The following is a 16,974-nucleotide window of genomic DNA, read 5'->3' on the forward strand; positions in this document are numbered from 1 at the left end:
TCGAGATCTCCGTTGCAGTCAGGCTGGTCACCATCAAGAAAGTCTATGCCGAAGAAGCGCCAGAGCCGATCGACGTTGAAATCTCCGGTATGCACGGTTCGACGTAGAGGATGCCGCCTAGATCGCGGAGACGAGGATCTTCCAGTATCTCGCCGCCAAGGACATCAACGTCAAAGACTGCATGGTCAGTGTAGTCGTCGAGGCATCAGTTGATGTTGAGAGACAAAAACCCTGTGCTAGTCTTGGAGGAGGCGACAGAGAGGGCAAGGTCGACGTCTAGGTCAAGACATTCGACGTCGAAGACCTTCATCATCCCCTGCCATTTACATTGTCCAGATTTCGCCAGAGGGCTAGCCAGTTGTGGCTAAAAAGTCACATCCTTTCAATCTTTCGCCAAGATGGCTGGAAGGTATTGGACATACAACAGGGTGTGCTGGTCATTTGAAGTCCTGATTCGGATTACTCTTGCACCTACTCACCTTCAAGAGTTTCCAGGGGTCCTCCTCCAACTGCATCATCAAGGGTCTCTCCGAAAAGAACCCCGAGAAGGTCATGGTCCCCATTCTCCCGCTTTACGAGGTCACGGGAGCGGTCTCGTTGGCATCAGGCTTCCTCTCCTAAGCGGAGGAGACTAAGTACAGGTCCACATCCACCAGATCTTTGATCAAGGACAATTCGCCAACTCTGTTTACAACACCACCATCCAGAGTGTCCCTAATTGATGACATTCGAAACTTCAATGACGTTCTCTGCAGAGGGGCCAAAAAGCTCAACATCAGTATGTCCCCCCGACGGTCTCCACATCTATTATCTTTGAGACTTTGCACCATCGATCATCAACCAGGCCTCTACTGTCTCTAGTCCCAGGCCTCATAGAGCCTGCCATGCAGACTTTTTTGACTCCTTCCACAGTGGGCGCTATACCATCTCGTATTGCCAAGAAATACAAAGCACCTGATTAGGACCCGCTTTTCCTGATCCCCCACAAGACTCTGTCATTGTGGCATCGGCCAGGAAAGCACACTCTGCGACATCTTCCTCGTCAGTCCCTCCCGAGAAAGACAGCAAAAATATGGACTCACTGGGCAAGAGGATGTGTAATACCTCTGCCTCAGTTATGAAGGTGGCCAGTGCCTCAACTCTCTTAGGGAGGTACGATAGGTCTCTCTGGGACTCCCTTGCTAGATTCACGGACAAACTCCAGAAAGAAGACCAGCAGGACTTTCAGGAGATACTTCAAGAAGGGGGCTTGGTGGCGAACCAGGTGATAAGTGCAGCTGCAGACTAATCTGATCTGGCTGCACACAGCTATTTGCGTGGCATCTGTTCCAGACGCTCGGCCTGGCTGCGTCTCACAGGCCTGAAACCAGATGCCCAATGGAGGATTGTCAACCTTCAGTTTAATGGGTCTTCGCTGTTTGAGTCTCACATGGATGGTGAGATATGAAGACTGAATTGGACATTGTAAAGGCAGTTGGTCTAGAGAAGCAGAAAGAATTTAGAAAACACTTCCGCCCCTACGACAGGCGCTCCTCCTAACAGAGGGTTCAAACCCCTCAGTGGTCATCCCAGAATCAGCAGCAGCAGAGGTCGCAATTCCATCAAAGACTACCTGGTAGAGGGAGAGGAAACAACAGGCAGCAATGAGCAGAGGCTTCCTCTGTGCCTGTTAGCCACTCTGTTAGGAGGAAGTATTACTTTTCATCCGGAAGAGTGGGGATCAATAACAAATGAGTGCTCAATATTGTTTAAAATGGATACTTGCTGAGGGTCAAAGCCCCACCTCCATCCGTTCCTCCTCACAGACGATCCAACCAACATCACCTACTGTTGCAAAAGGAGGTGTACAGTCTTCTACTAAAAAATGCCATAGAGTATGTTCCAAAGCAACACTAAGGACAAGGAATTTACTCTTGTTACTTCCTGGTCGAAAAAAGAGGACCGACCAGAGAATACAGGCCAATTTTCGATGAGCGGCTATTGAGAAAATTTATCCGCAAGGAAAAATTTCAGATGTTGGCCCGCACCAGATTTATCCTCATCTAAATCAAGGAGACTGGATGTGTGCTATAGACTTGCAGGACGCCTACTTCCATATCCCAGTTTCTAAAAGGCATCGAAAGTTTCTCCACTTTCAAGAAACCCATCAGTATTTTCAATTCAGAGTTCTACAGTTCGGGCTCAAGTCAGCCCCCCAAGCGTTCTTGAAGTGCATGGCGGTGGTGGCAGCATTTCTACGCAAACGCAAAATCTTCATTTACCCTTATCTGGATGATTGGCTCCTGAAGAGCACCACACCTTCTCTGCTCTACTGTCTCCGGCTGTTGGACACGCTGGGGCTTCAGGTCAACTTCATGAAGTCGGTCTTCAACCCGACACAGAGAATCCATTACCTGGGCACTTCACTGGATACAGCAAAGACAAGCGTGTGTCCTTCTGAAGAGAAGTGATCATCAATCGGAGACAAAGGTCCCAATCTCCTCAGTGCACGTCATTCCACTTTCAGACACGTTTCATCACTGAGCTCCATCCCTCTTGCATATTCATCGTCCCCAATGCCAGATTGAACATGCGTCCTCTGCAGCAATCTCTGGAGGACCAATGCAAGTCTCAGGTCGCTGGGAAGACCGTGTGACTCTACCTCAATCGGCCAAGGACTCCATCAGATGGTGGATGAAGCGGTCACACCTGCTAAAGGGATCCCATTCCATCCAGACATTCCCACTCAGACTATAGTCCTGGATGCTTCCCTGCAAGGTTGGGGAGCGCACATGGATGGTCTCTTCAAGTACAAGGTCACTGGTCGGAGGCAGAACGTGGATATCGCATCAACTTCCTGGAGTTAAGAGCTGTTGACCTGGCTCTCAAGTCGCTGTACCCAGACAGACAACACCACAATAATGTATTATCTGAACAAGCAGGGGGGCACCAGGTCGAGAACTCTCTCTCTGGAGTCACAAATCATTTGGCAGTGGCTACTCGCAAGTGGTCTCAGCATCATGGCCATTCATCTTCCGGGTTCCATGAACGTCCAAGCAGACTCACTAAGCAGGGACTTCGTAGAAGCACATGACTGGGTGCTAAACAGCGAAGTCACACACGACCTCTTCCGACAATGGGGAGTGCCAGACCTCTACCTCTTCGCCGACGCTGCAAACACCAAATGCCCCATTTTCGCGTCCAGGTTTTTCCCAACCAGGATCACAAGGGAATGCCCTTTTGACGAACTGGTCTCAGACATTACTTTACTCCTTTCCACCACTTCCTCTGATTCCTTCAGTGATCAACATATTTTACAGGACCAACACCAGAATGATCCTGATAGCTCCGGAGTGGCCGCGTCAGTGGTGGTACCTGGACCTTCTACAATTATCCGAGGTGCCACACCGAAGGTTGCCTTGCTGTCCAGACCTGTTGTCCAAGAATGAGGGGAGTGTGTTTCATCCCAGTCTCTCATCCCTCAGATTGACAGCATGGCTCCTGTGGGCCTTCAATACGGACACTTAGACTTACCAGCGGATTGTATGACTATCCTGAAGGAAATCAAGAGACTTCCCACCAGAAAATCCCATGCTTTCAAGTGGAAGCGGGTCTACTTGTGGTGCAGGTCCAATACTCCTGATCAGGTGCAGGGTCAAGGGCAGATACTGTTGCCATATCTACTACAGTTGGCCAAGTCTGGTCTGCAGTTCTCTTTGATTAAAGTACATCTAGCAGCTATCACTGCATACAGGAAGACCCCTACACAGGTTTCTTTTTTCCAAATGCCCGTGGTTAAAGATTTCATTGAAGTGATAAAAAGGTTTACCCCACCAGTGAGATCGCCATCTCCTTCTTGGGAGCTCAACATAGTCCTTACAAAACACCTGGGTGCTTCTTTTGAATCGATTCACAAGGCTTCTCTGCAACATTTATCATGGAAAACTGCCTTTTTAGTCGCCATCACTTCTGCCCGCAGGGTTAGGGAGAGCCTTGTACTGTTTTTCATGCCAACAAGGTGGTTTTGAGGACATATCAGAGTTTTCTGCCTAAGGTAGTCTCATATTTCCACATCAATCAGTCTATCACACTTCCCACATGTTTTCCCAATCCCACTACTTCCCCGGGGAGGTCCCTCCATTCTTTAGACCTTTATCTAGACAAAACTAAGTCCTTGAGAAAGACGGACCGGTTGTTTGTTAACTATGGTGCAATAAATACCAGTTCGGTAGCTTCTAAAAGATCCATCTATAGATGGGTAGTCTTGTGCATATCTTTGTCCTACCAACTAGCTAACAAGGTTCTTCAGGGCAAACCCAAAGCACATTCTACCAGGGGGAAAGCCTCCACAACGGCCCTCCTGAGAACTGTTCCTATGTCCGAAATTTGTAAAGCAGCAACTTGATGCTTGGTGCATACCTTCACCTGCCATTACTGCTTGGATTCTGATGCACAGGGAGATGCCCAAGTTGGGTAAGCCTCACTGAGAAATGTATTTGCATGATGTCAAGTTAAGATGCGCTGTTACCTGTTTTTAAAAACTGTTTGCTCGTCCACGAGGTAGCGGGTATGGGCTTGCTACTCAATTCAGTGCTTATGACTATTGATAAGTATACCCTGGAAGAGAAGGATTAGTTACTTACCTGTAATCCTAGTTCTGTTCCAGGGGTATACTCCTCAAAGTCATAAGCAACCCTCCCGCCTCCTTGGACGAGTATTTATAGTATATAAATGTAGTGTTTGCATCTTATACTCTGGTTGCTACAAGTTAGTACACCTTAAAAAAGAACTGACCTGTCACCTGTGGTGCATGATGGGAGCAGAGGGGCTCCAGGACGTCTCAAAGGCACGGTGTCCAAGTTCTTGGAAGCCTTAAAGGCAAGGTGCCAGTTTTTTACTGTACCGTGATGTTTATTCATCTAAGCAGCCTATGCTCCAACTGCCTGCTATTACCTGTTTTTCCTTTCTGAAAATAAAGATTTCTTGTATGACACTATTACAGTGTATGTTCTCTATTACAATGTGTATTTAGGAGATGACTTTTTGTACAAGAAAAAGCTATGTAGTTTTGGCATTTTGCCCTTTTGGATTTGTTAGGCTGCACATTTATTTATATACATGTATATACGGAGGCCGCGGAAGTGCTGGGCACTTGTGGTCCCCAACATACACATATATATGTATATTTCTATATGCTCCGGGATCCCGCACGTGGGCAGGATTATTCAGTGCTTATGACTTTGATGAGTATACCCCTGGAAGAGAACTAGGCTTTCAGTTAAGTAACTAATCCTTATTCCCATTTCCTTTGGGAGATGGCCCAAATTGTTATTCCAAATCTCCGAAACTATTTTTGCGACCATTTTGCTGAAGTTGACCATGATGGGCAAGATTTGGCCAAGTGGATCCTCCACTCTGGCCAGGATGTCGTCTTTTTGGTGGCCCAGTCCATGGGTTCTTCCGTTGCCATCATCTGCCATTCCTCAATGCATTCCACAGACTTTTCTGGGGATGTACAGTTGAATTTTATGGACATGCGTTTCGATGGAACGTGCCTGTTTGGAGAGAAAGCCGATTCAGCGAAGGAGCAATTCAAACGCAAGTTGCGTTATGACTCCGGCCTTCAGCCTGTCCTTTCCTATCAACCAATTTCCTCAGCAGTACTGAAAGTCAAGGAAATATTTTCAGGGCCTGTCTTTCAAAAGTGCCAGACCTCATAGCAAGTGCAAGATCCCTGCAAGTTCTTTAGGTGCTACAGTACGCATGACAGCTCAAAATTCCTCAAAAGGACAGCAACAACAGTCCTCTTTCTTCTCCTCCACGTGCTCCTCAGCAGTCCCTCCCACAGTACTGCCTTAATCCACCTTTGAAGAAGCAAGTTTGGCCAGTAAGGTGCTTTGAGTCCTTTCATTTACTCTGCTGGCAGTCCCTCATAATGGACTGTGGGACAGGTTTACAGATTGTTTGACAGGGCTACGCCCTTACCTTTTTAGATCTTACCCCCATCCTATTCCCCTTGTTCCCACTCTCTCCTAATAAGACCACCCCAGATTCTGCAGCAGGAAATTCTTGCTATGTTGAAATAAGGGCACAGTGGAGTTATCTCTAGAGAGAGTTTAGGCAGGGTTGCTACTCTTGTTTCCTAGAAAGACTAGGGCCCCGATCCCATTCTGGACTTCTATGGTCTGATTACCTTTCTATGACACAAGAAGTTCAAAATGCTAAAAATGCTTTCCCTCACACAGATTCTTTTTTCTCTTGAGATGGATGTTTACTTTCATGTACCAATCCTGCAATCGCACAGGAGGAACTTACGTTTTGTGTTTCACCCTCTGTGCTTGCTGTCCTCTTCTTGGCTAGCTTTAGCCCCATAAGCCTTCACAAAGGTGGTATTGGTGGCTGTGCCGCGTTTTCGCAGGTTGCCAATCGATGTATTGTTGTGCCTCAATGACTGGCTGCTGAATGCGAGCCACTATCTTTCTGCTCCAAGACTTGGGTTTTTCAGTTAACTTCCCCCAAGTTCCACCTCCAGGGCTCCCCTCATTTCATGGACATTGTTGTCTATAAGGCCTTCCTGCCTCACCAGCATTCAGACTGTGATCCTGCTGTTTTAGGAGGGAGTTACCCTGAGCCTAGATTAATAGTTACATATCCAATTCAAAATCTCCATACTAGATCCCTATTTTATTTTGTAGCACTATAATTATCTTGAAATCATTGTCTTTGCCTGATTCGACCTTCAGAAACTACCTCTTGGCTGAACTGTAGGAATGGGTATGATCAATGTTTTTTTGTCGGAGGTCCTTGGTGAAGGGCTAAGTATATCTGGATAGTTTAAATCTTAGAAGTCACATATTCAATTTAGTGAAAAGCTATAGCCCCTAAAGGAAGGGGGGAAGAAGAGTCTGGCTTATGGGTATTGTACAGTACAGTTCTAAGCTGCAGACCTTTTAGATTAAAAGTCAGTGGATCTAAAGTCAAAATAATGTATTTTGACAGGCAGAAGAGCAAATCCATATCACATAAAACATATAAATGGAAATGTATGCAACTTAACAGTCTGATATCATTACAAACTCTAATATTTATATGTTTGTTTGCCAGCTCTCAATATAATTGTAGAACTCCATGACATATTGACATCTGTCATTTTGGGTGTTATGAATCTGAAAAGTAGGTAGTTTGGAAATTATAGTATACAAAAATAAGGTATTGCAAAATTTAGAAGTTCAACAGAAGTTTTAATTACCAGCCAAGGAGACTGAAGACTATTGGACACTCCCGGTAAAAAACACTTATGGAAAGACATAATTAATTTTGCAAAAAGTGTGTGTAAGAGGAGGGGTTATGAATTAGGATAAAATAAATTTTGAATACACCTGGTTTGGTATCAGCCAATGTTCCAGACAGCCCAGCCATTTCAGTGGGATGGGCCTATGCAAAAATGGTAATGAAGATTGTAGACATTGGGAAAGAAACCTATAGTTGAATTTTTTTACGCGCTCTCTTTGCCACTCAAGACTATGATGCACAGTATGAATTTCCCCTCTGAAGAACTACCTCATACTGGACTCCAGAACGGGTTGGAAGAAGAACCTGCAACATTCTTTCTGAGAAATTGGCAGTGCTTAGAGAAAGTGTGCGGATTTAAAATAAAAGCACATTTTAAGCATCAGTCCCAGGGGTAAGAATCAGCAGCTGCAGTTTGTCATTTCATTTTTCTGTGCTTCTGTTTTCAACCTGATCTGTTCTTTGGAAAGCCTGCGGAAACATTGAACTGCTGGATTTGTGGGAACTATTCGCTGGAACTGATTCAGTATGGCAAGCAGCTGGAAATTTACTTAGCTTTTAGGTGCACCTAGTGCAAGATCAGGAGACTTATCCTGATATAGAAAACAGCTGTGTGTAATTCAGGTAAAGTTACAGTGACCCAGGACTCGCAGGACAATTTAATCAAACGTTTATCTGTCCTATTTTTTCAAGGTTTTGAATTTTATTTCCAACAGATAAATTAAATTACAGATTCTGGGCCTCAGTTTTATATGTAATGCTTAATTATGTAATTGGGAGTCATTTGGTAAACCAAAATTAAAGATTTGTGGTTTACAATTTATCAAATTGATTGTAACCCCTTTGTGAGTAAACCTCACCAGGTAAGACACTTATCACATTTTCATTTTATGAACTAATACATGTGCTCCTGTTTTCCACGAAAGCACAGCAAAATGTGTTGTATTGCCTGCTTGAAACATTGTTCGCCATTTGCCACATTTAAGAAATCATTGTCTACATTTGCGTTTGACAAACTATATTCTCAAAAGTAGATGTGTGTGTCTGTATGCACGATTTTCTCTAAATGCAATGTGGAAAATATAATATAGTTTGTAATTGGTACTGGTAACAAGAAATCCATTGGCATTGTAGCCATGCACTAGGACCAGACCCCACTAGACAAGATTCCAGTTGCTATTGATTCTGTGTCATTTAGCTTATATTACCATTGTTTAACCCTACACTGCAATAGTGCTCCTCAGTAGCTGCCGCAAATCAGTTTGCGTAAGTACAAATGTATGCTTTGACCATTTTCAGGTTAACTTGTCTGTGCTGATGGAGTTAGTTTCTAAGTCCTTCCAAGATCACCCTCCCCCTAAAGACCTGATCAAGGCCTGCATGTATTCCAGAAGCTTAAATGAATTTCTTCATGCAAGATCAGGTTGAGCACAGATAATTAGACAAACTGAATTTACCAGACATTATTCTTCAAGGTAAAAATTACCTACTACAGTTTAGTTTAGGAAAACCAGTGTGAAACTGTAATGACCACAGCATTCATAATTCCAATATGGTGGTAACTTCTGTCACTGCACAAAAAGACATACAACAGGGCACTGGCATTCTGGTCCATAGTGGTTATTCCACTCTCCCTCTGTCTCTCAGAGCGGCCCAGACCATTGCCGCCTTTAAGAAAGGTCTGAAAACCCATCTGTTTAACAAAATTTTGTAACTATCTTCTCCATCTTGACAATCTTGCCCTGCTCGCCACTTCACTTGCCGTGCCAGGATACTTGTTAGTAATAGAGCGCGTTATAAAAGTCTTTATAACCTATAACATAACAAACCAACAGCTAATCCCTTTGCATGTAGCTCATTGTATCTACTCCAGCTAATATTCAGGAGCCAACGCTTCTTGTTGTATAATTTTCAAGCTGGGTTCTATCCCACAGCAAGAGCGGAGTCCATTTTGCTAGCTCTAGTCAAAGACATGCAGTTAATGCTGGCAACGTCATGGTTAATTTCAGTCTGTTAGAGAGTAGTGTTCATTTGTCAAAATGTATAAAGATTTACCTGAATTCTTGATCTGACTTTCTCTCTTTATGGATGTATTCCACGTGGTGGCAGCATCCATTTTCCCTCCGTCCTTGTATCTTAACTGTGACGTTCCCTTAGCTCCACCCTTTTCATATAATTTATTAACATCTGTCTGGCGCTTATCTCATTTCATGTTCTCATTTGATATCCTGTCTTATGCGCATGTAGACCATGCAGATCTTGTTGCACCTTGATGCAAATCTGGAGTCCGTAGAATCCACTCTGCGTGCATGTCAGCTGTGGAGGATTGCATGAAAGTTAGCTGAATGCAGTTTAAACAGAAATATTAGCACTTGTGGGTTTATTAACATCTAAGTAGTGACTTCGCCACAGGGGAAAAAACGCTTTTAGTAGTAGTATCTGAGATGTTTAAATTAAGATGTAAAATTGAAGCGTTAGTATTTGAGTGAGTTGCTAGTAATGTTTAATTACATTGATTCTTTTCCACACAGCTGCACAGTAAACTGCTAGAGACAGAGCGTCAACTAGGGGAGGCACATGGGAGGTTAAAAGAACAGAGGCAACTGAGTGGTGAAAAATTGATGGATAAAGAACAGCAAGTAGCAGATTTGCAGCTGAAACTTTCACGTGCTGAGGAGCAGGTACGTAATGTGTGTTTTTTTAGTCTGTGTTTTTCATGGAGCAAATCATGACTTCATATTTCATATGCATTTGTAAATATGTCCGTCTTTGCAGTATACTCTAGTTTCACAAATCTGGAGAACACAAAAGCATTTACTACATATGAACTCAATTTAAAGAATACCTATGTTTGATGCATGTGTTCTGTAGATACACATACTCCTACAATCTAATATTGGGTCTGGGTGTTTGTGACTTGTTTTTCTTTGCAGAAGTCTTTTCCTAGTCACAAGGTAAAGTGACTCCTTCTTTCAGTAATAGTGCGCATCAACTCCATTGTTGGAATGTTTTTTTCCGCCATTGGGTTCGGATGTGAATTGCTGCGCTCCAGTTCAAAACCGTTCTTCCAGTTTCCCTCGGTGCGCAATCCACTCTACTCTTGACCGTATTGTTTCCGTACGCGTTCCCACCTCTGTGTATCATTTTGGTCAACAAAATCTACTTTCAATCTGAAAGCTTTGTGGACAGCCTTCAGGACTAATTGCGTCGGTCCAGCTCTCCGTCGATGGAACGGACACCGTTCAAATTCTGTACTCTGTGCCATGCAAAGTATCTGCGCACTGACCCACACCATGTGTGTAACTTGTGCTTGTCGCCGGAACACAAAGAAGGAGACTGTGAAGCTTGCAGATCGTTTTGGTCGAAGAAAACTCTTCGCAATCTTTGGGTTCAACTTCAAAAGATGCAGCGTCAAAGCCTTGAAGGTACACCGGATATCTTCAGTGAAGAGTCTGAGCAAGAAGAAATTGGTGTATCAGTGGCAACGGAGAAAGAGGCCTTCCCCGTGTCGGAGTCTGATTTGGAGCTCCAGATAGACCTCGACGCCGAAGAGCTTCTGCAGGGACTAGGTGACGTAAGTACAGAAGGCCCCTTGCCCCATCAACTTAGTCACAAAAAAACTAAGGCTTCGGCACCACCTTTGCCTTCTGGCCAACGTCTGCACCCAGGCAACCTTTCTGACTCCTTACCTTCCGACTCTGCTCCGAAACACACAGTCAAGTCTTCCGGCTCAGGACCGAGTAGACACAAAGCCTCTTCGGAGCCGAAACCCTCTGCCTCCAATTTCAAATCCGGCTCGGAGCCGAAATCCTCTGTGCCGATAAATAAACCGCTTTCGGAGCCAAAATCTTCTACACCCAAAGCCAGACCATATCAGAAGAAACTTTATATTAACCCAGAAACGAGTCATAGTCATACCAGGCTACTTCATAAACACAAGCTTTCGGATGAGGGCACTCATTACAAGATCCCTTTAAAAAACAGTCTGTTGAAACCAGCCCTTTTCATCCACCACCAGCATCCCCTCCACCACCCTCTTCTCTGATTTTTAAATCCTTTGCCTAACACACCTCAGGATTCTCTGCAATCACACCATGACAGGTCGATATTGATGAGGGGGACATGTATTCACCAGTAGATCCATGGAAGGATCACACAGTTTACCCTCCATTAGACACAACCCAGACCTTTACCCTGCCAAGCCATCTCCACCTGATGACAATTTATCTTATCAAGAATTCATTGCCAGGGCTGCAGAATACCAGAGGGTGGAACCTCACAAAGAATCCCTAGAGCAAGATTTTTTGTTTGAGACATTAGGATCCATACAAAGGTCAACACAAACAGTCCCTATGCTTAATGGTATGATGCGACACGCTGACAAATTTTTTAAAGATCATGTGTGTCTAGAGTCAAAAAAAATATAAAGCCTCTCCAACATATCCAATATTTATTAATGGCCAGTTGCCACTAGATTCACTGGAAGTCTCCAATGCTCACAAACGAGCTAATTCCCAAACCTCAGGGGATGCTCCTCCCCCCTCCCCCCTCACCCCCACCCCTCCACCCCCACACCCCACACAAGGAATCCAAGCTAATAGACGCTTCTGGCAAATGCATAGCTGCTCAAGCTGCAAATCACTAGCGCATTGCAACCACGCAGGACCTCTTGGCCAGATATAACGGAGCACACTGGGATGAAATGGAGGAATTGCTCCTATATTTCCCAGATGAGCATAAGGCAAAAGTGCAAGATTTAGTAAATGAGGGATAGCTAATTTCCAATTCATCAAGAAGATGTGCTCTAGATGCTGCTGATAACTCAGCTAGAGAGGTCAACACTAACATCTAACTCAGAAGACCTGCTTGGTTAAGGATTTCCAGGTTTAAGCCGGAAGTCCAACAATTTATTTTAAATGAGCCATTTGATAAAGAACATCTCCTTGATCCTGAAGTCGACCAGGAGCTGGAAAAAATGAAAAAGGACACTGAAGTCGCGAAGTCCACGGGAGCGCTCCAGTCTCCTTCAAACAGAGGGTCCTTTTGCTGCTCTTTTTACTGAGCAGGTCCAAAACCACACCCTCTGACCAGAATACCTCCTCTCACAAAGAGAATAACCAATCCCCTTTCTCAAGAGGCTTTTTCTGAGGAGGATATAGATGAAAAGACTCTAAAGGCAGGGGTAAAGGATCCACACCCGTAACTCCCCTTCTCCTGATAAGCAGTGACTTCTCCACGGTTCCCTCCGACCATACCACTCCTGTCGGAGGAAGACTTCAACAGTTTCACCCCATTTGGCAATCTATAACACCAGCAAATGGGTGATCAGAATGATCCAACACAGTTATTGCCTGGAGCTTACCACCAATCCTCCAAACATTCCGCCTCGCTATCACAAATTGTCTCCAATCCACTTGCAGTTGTTAGAACAGGAAGTGCAACCTCCCTTAGCAAAAGAAGCCTTAGAACCAGTTCCATTACAGTGCCAAGTGTGCAGGGGTCTACTCTCTATTTTCTGATTCCCATAAAGGACAGCTCCTTAAGACCTATTTAAGATCTCGGAGAGTTAAACCAATACATACTATAAGAGCACTTTCACATGTTAACCCATCAACACGTACTTCCACTTTTACAGAAGGGAGATTTCATGACTACCCTAGACTTAAGACGCATATTTTCATGTTCCAGTTCATCCAGCTCCTCGTAAATACCACATACTTGTGATAGCAGGCAAATATCACCAATTCAAAGTACTCCTGTTTAGAGCAACTACTGCTCCCAGAGTATTTACGAAAAGCCTGGCAGTAGTTGCAGCTCATCTCAGAAGAAAACATATTCATGTCTTCCTCTACCTAAATGACTGGCTCATCAAAGCCAGCAGTTCTCAAAACTGTCTCCAACACACTCCTACCACAATAGACCTACTTCATCAACTGGACTTTACCAACAACGCACAGAAATCTCACCTGCATCCTTAAGATGCAATCTTACAAAGGAGCCACTCTAGACACTATCAAAGCACTAGCCTCTCCCAATACAGACAGAATTCACAACATTTCGGCTATCGCACTACAGGTTCAATCCAACCAAACATTACCAGCCAGAGTGTTCATGCAGCTGCTGGGAATGATGACATCTTGCATCACATTTGTACCTCATGCAAGACTCCACATGTATCCTCTACAAGAGTGCCTAGCACATCAGTGAAATCAATTTCAAGATCAATTTTACAGATCTAGTGTTCGTAAAAGGCAGCACCCATCGCTCTCTGCAGTGGTGGAACCCACAAAATGTATCAAGACGATGTCCTTTCATCGACCCTATTCCACAGATCGTGCTCACAGCAGACGCATCTGCCAGGTTGGGGTGCCCATCTCCAAAATTTCACAATACAAGGTCTGTGGAGAAACAAGCACAAACGCCTCCACCTCAACTATCTAGAGCTTTTAGCAGTGTTTCTAGTGCTCAAAGCTTTTCAAACTTACCTCATAGGCAAAGCTGTCCTATTCCGGAAGGACCATATGACAGCAATGTACTATCTAAAAAAACACGGGGGCGACACTCTGTCCAACTGTCACGCCTCTCTCAAGCCATTTGGAATTGGGCAATCCATCACAGGATTTATCTTCTGGCAAAACACCTTCCAGGGGTAAGCAATCAAACTGCTGACCTTAGCAGAGAAAGGCAGCAAATTCACGAGTGGGAACTTCCTCCTCAAGTTCTCATGCCATATTTCCAACTGTGGAAATTTCCACAATCGGACTTGTGCGCTACAGTCAACAATGTGAAATGTCCAAACATCGGCTCAAGGTTCGCACACCCGCACTTAAAGAGCAATGCCCTATGTATGAATTGGTCAGGGAAATTTGCATATGCTTTTCCACCTCTCCCACTCATCCTGTGTCTAGTTCGGTAGCTCAGGCAAACATCCCTCACACTAATCCTAGTAGCTCCCACATGGGCCGGTCAACCATGGTACACCACCCTGTTGGAACTTTTTTCAGTAGTTCCACATCAAAAGCTGCATCTCACCTCCAGGCTCCTTATGCAGAACCATGGAGAAATCGGACATCCAAATCCCAATGAACTAAACTTAGCGATCTGGTTCCTGAAGTCATAGAGTTTGGTTATTTAAATCTACCACCAGACTGTATGACTATTAAAAAAAAAAAAAAAAAAAAAAAGCCTACTACTAGAGCTTGCTATGCAGCGAAGTTGAAAATATTTTTTGTCTGTTATAACTAAACCTATCCTCTAGATGCTTCCATACAAAATATTATCTGTTACCTGTTACACTTATAGCAAACTGTATTGGCTTCTACATCTATTTGTTTGCACCTGGCAGCGGTGCTGCATATTTTCAGAACAGGCAGCATGTATAAGTATTTAAAGTTCCAGTAATTAAAGCTTTCTTGGAAGACTTGAAAAGGGTAATACTACCAAGAATTTCCCCGCGCCAGTATGGAATCTTAACATTGTCCTTAGAAGTCTTATGGGTCCACTTTTTGAACCGTTGCACAATTGTCCTTTGCTGTTTTTTCTTGGAAATTTGCTTTCCTGTTTGAAATCATGTCATTAAGGAGAGTTGGTGAGCTACAGGCATTATCTTGGAAGAACCCTTCTTTCAGCTCCACAAAGACAGGGTAGTTCTTCGTACCAACCCTTAATTCCTTCCCAAAGTGTTTTGTGCTTTTCATATTAACCAAGCAGTTGAGTTGCATGTGTTTTTTTTTTTCTCAACCGGATTCTATAGCAGAATAAGCTCTTCACACGATTGATGTCAAAAGAGCTTTATTGTACTACATAGATAGAACCAAAGATTTTAGCAAAACAACTGTTTGTTGTAATTTGCTCCACTTCACAAAGGCAATCCCAACTCTGGCATTTCAATATGGATTGTTAAATGCATTCAAACATGCTATGCAAAAGCTAAAAGAACTTTATCCATACCCCATAGAGAGCATTCCACTCTCAAAATAGGGGTTACTATGGCCTTTTTAGATAACATTCATATGGCTGATCAATGTAAGGCAGCTACATGGTCTACACCACACACATTTACCAAACACTACTGTGTAGAGGTGTTAGCATGCCATTAAGCTAATGTAGGCCAAGCAGTAGTTAAAACACTGTTTCAAACAACTGCAACATCTACAGGCTAGCCACCGCTTTACCACACACATTTACCAAGCACTACTGTGTAGAGGTGTTAGCACGCCATTAGGCTAATGTAGGCCAAGCAGTACTTTAAACACTGTTTAAAACAACTGCAACATCTACAGTCTAGCCACCGCTTTGGGTGTATACTGCTTTGTAGTCTATGCAAAGCATGTGTGTCTACAGCACACATACCTCGAACGGATTGTTACTTACCCAGTAAGCATCTGTTCTCGCCATGTAGAGCTGTAGATTCACATGCGCCCACCCGCCTCCCCAGGCACCTATAGTTGTGGCAGTTCTTAATTATATATTCATACGCTTGGACATCTCTATGCTACACCTACTTACTCCATTCTCACCCTCTTGCAGTTAAACAATCTAACAGTGGAATTGATGTCCATGTGCACTCTAACGGAAAGGAGGAATCACCTTACCTCGTGAATAGGAAAAGAATTCTTCGAAGAAAAATAAGTATGCAAAGCATGTGAATCTACAAATCTACATGCAAAGAACAGATGCTTCCTGGGTAAGTAACTTAATCTTTCTCTTGTGCATGCAAAACTCGTTCTAGTATCATTCTGCTTTGGATTTACAAAATTGTTGCACAAATCGCCTAAAATTGACCCATCCTTTTTGAGATTTTAAATTGTCTGAAACATTGTACAGAACCATAAGTATAATGCGGAACGACAGTAAATTGAGTTTACCTACAAGTAATTATGTTGTCCTAAATATTAGTATTGGATTATCCTAAAAGATCATATGATACAGATAGTCAGTTTTCAAAACATAACTACACATCTGAAGGTGGTTTTAAGATTTATCCCGACCTGCACGACAGACCTACTCTCTGGGGAATATTTGGAAAAGTTAATGCCAGGCATTAACAATAGTGAAAACCTGATTTGAATTAAAACTTGCTGTACTTAGAGTGGAATTGTAGTGGAGTGGAACACGGCCCAATTTCCCAAATCTTCATTGATCCATAGTGAGTTCTTTCCGCAGTGGCCCAGTAAACCCGCATCACTACTTTCCAAAACCATCCAGTTAGTTACAGTTCCTTTAATATATTATTATTATATACAGTACTAAATTCTGTAGTTCTCCAGGTGGTATATGTTGCCAGATCCAATATGTACTACTTACCTTAAACTGTCCGCTTCCATAATTCCCCACTCAGCATACATTGTATGATTGTACCATGGTGCAGCATACCTAGCCCGATTGCACGATGCACTGCTCACTGAACTTTGCCAAAGCGTATATTTCCCACATCGCCATATTCCTCTGGGGCTCAGGAAGCCTTTTTGCCAAATTCCAAAGGCCTCCGTTACAACAGTTAGACGGGTTCGATATACCCATTTTAGTATGCACTCTTGGAAACTTTCACTAGTATACAGTGTGATACTTCAACATGCCCCAGTTTGCGCTTTATAACATGTATTTTAATATCTATTGCTTCGAACCACACTTCGAATTTTTTTCTACTTCAGTTTTTAATATAATATGTAACGCTTTACATTAATATCATATTACCAGACAATT

The 16,974-nt window shown here is 43.6% G+C and overlaps 1 protein-coding gene across 1 annotated transcript in view; it reads left to right on the top strand.

Annotated features, from left to right (window-relative positions):
• EEA1 (early endosome antigen 1) overlaps positions 1-16,974 on the top strand; it is a 641,400-nt gene that overhangs the window by 180,524 nt on the left and 443,902 nt on the right. The window contains exon 12 of the mRNA XM_086919279.1: positions 9,801-9,950. Coding sequence (XP_086775405.1) covers positions 9,801-9,950 — 150 coding nt within the window. The remainder of the gene's footprint in view (positions 1-9,800; positions 9,951-16,974) is intronic.

The sequence above is a fragment of the Lissotriton vulgaris genome, chromosome 1_1 (genome assembly GCF_964263255.1).
Source record: "Lissotriton vulgaris chromosome 1_1, aLisVul1.2, whole genome shotgun sequence".
In the NCBI taxonomy this organism is placed as follows: domain Eukaryota; kingdom Metazoa; phylum Chordata; class Amphibia; order Caudata; family Salamandridae; genus Lissotriton; species Lissotriton vulgaris.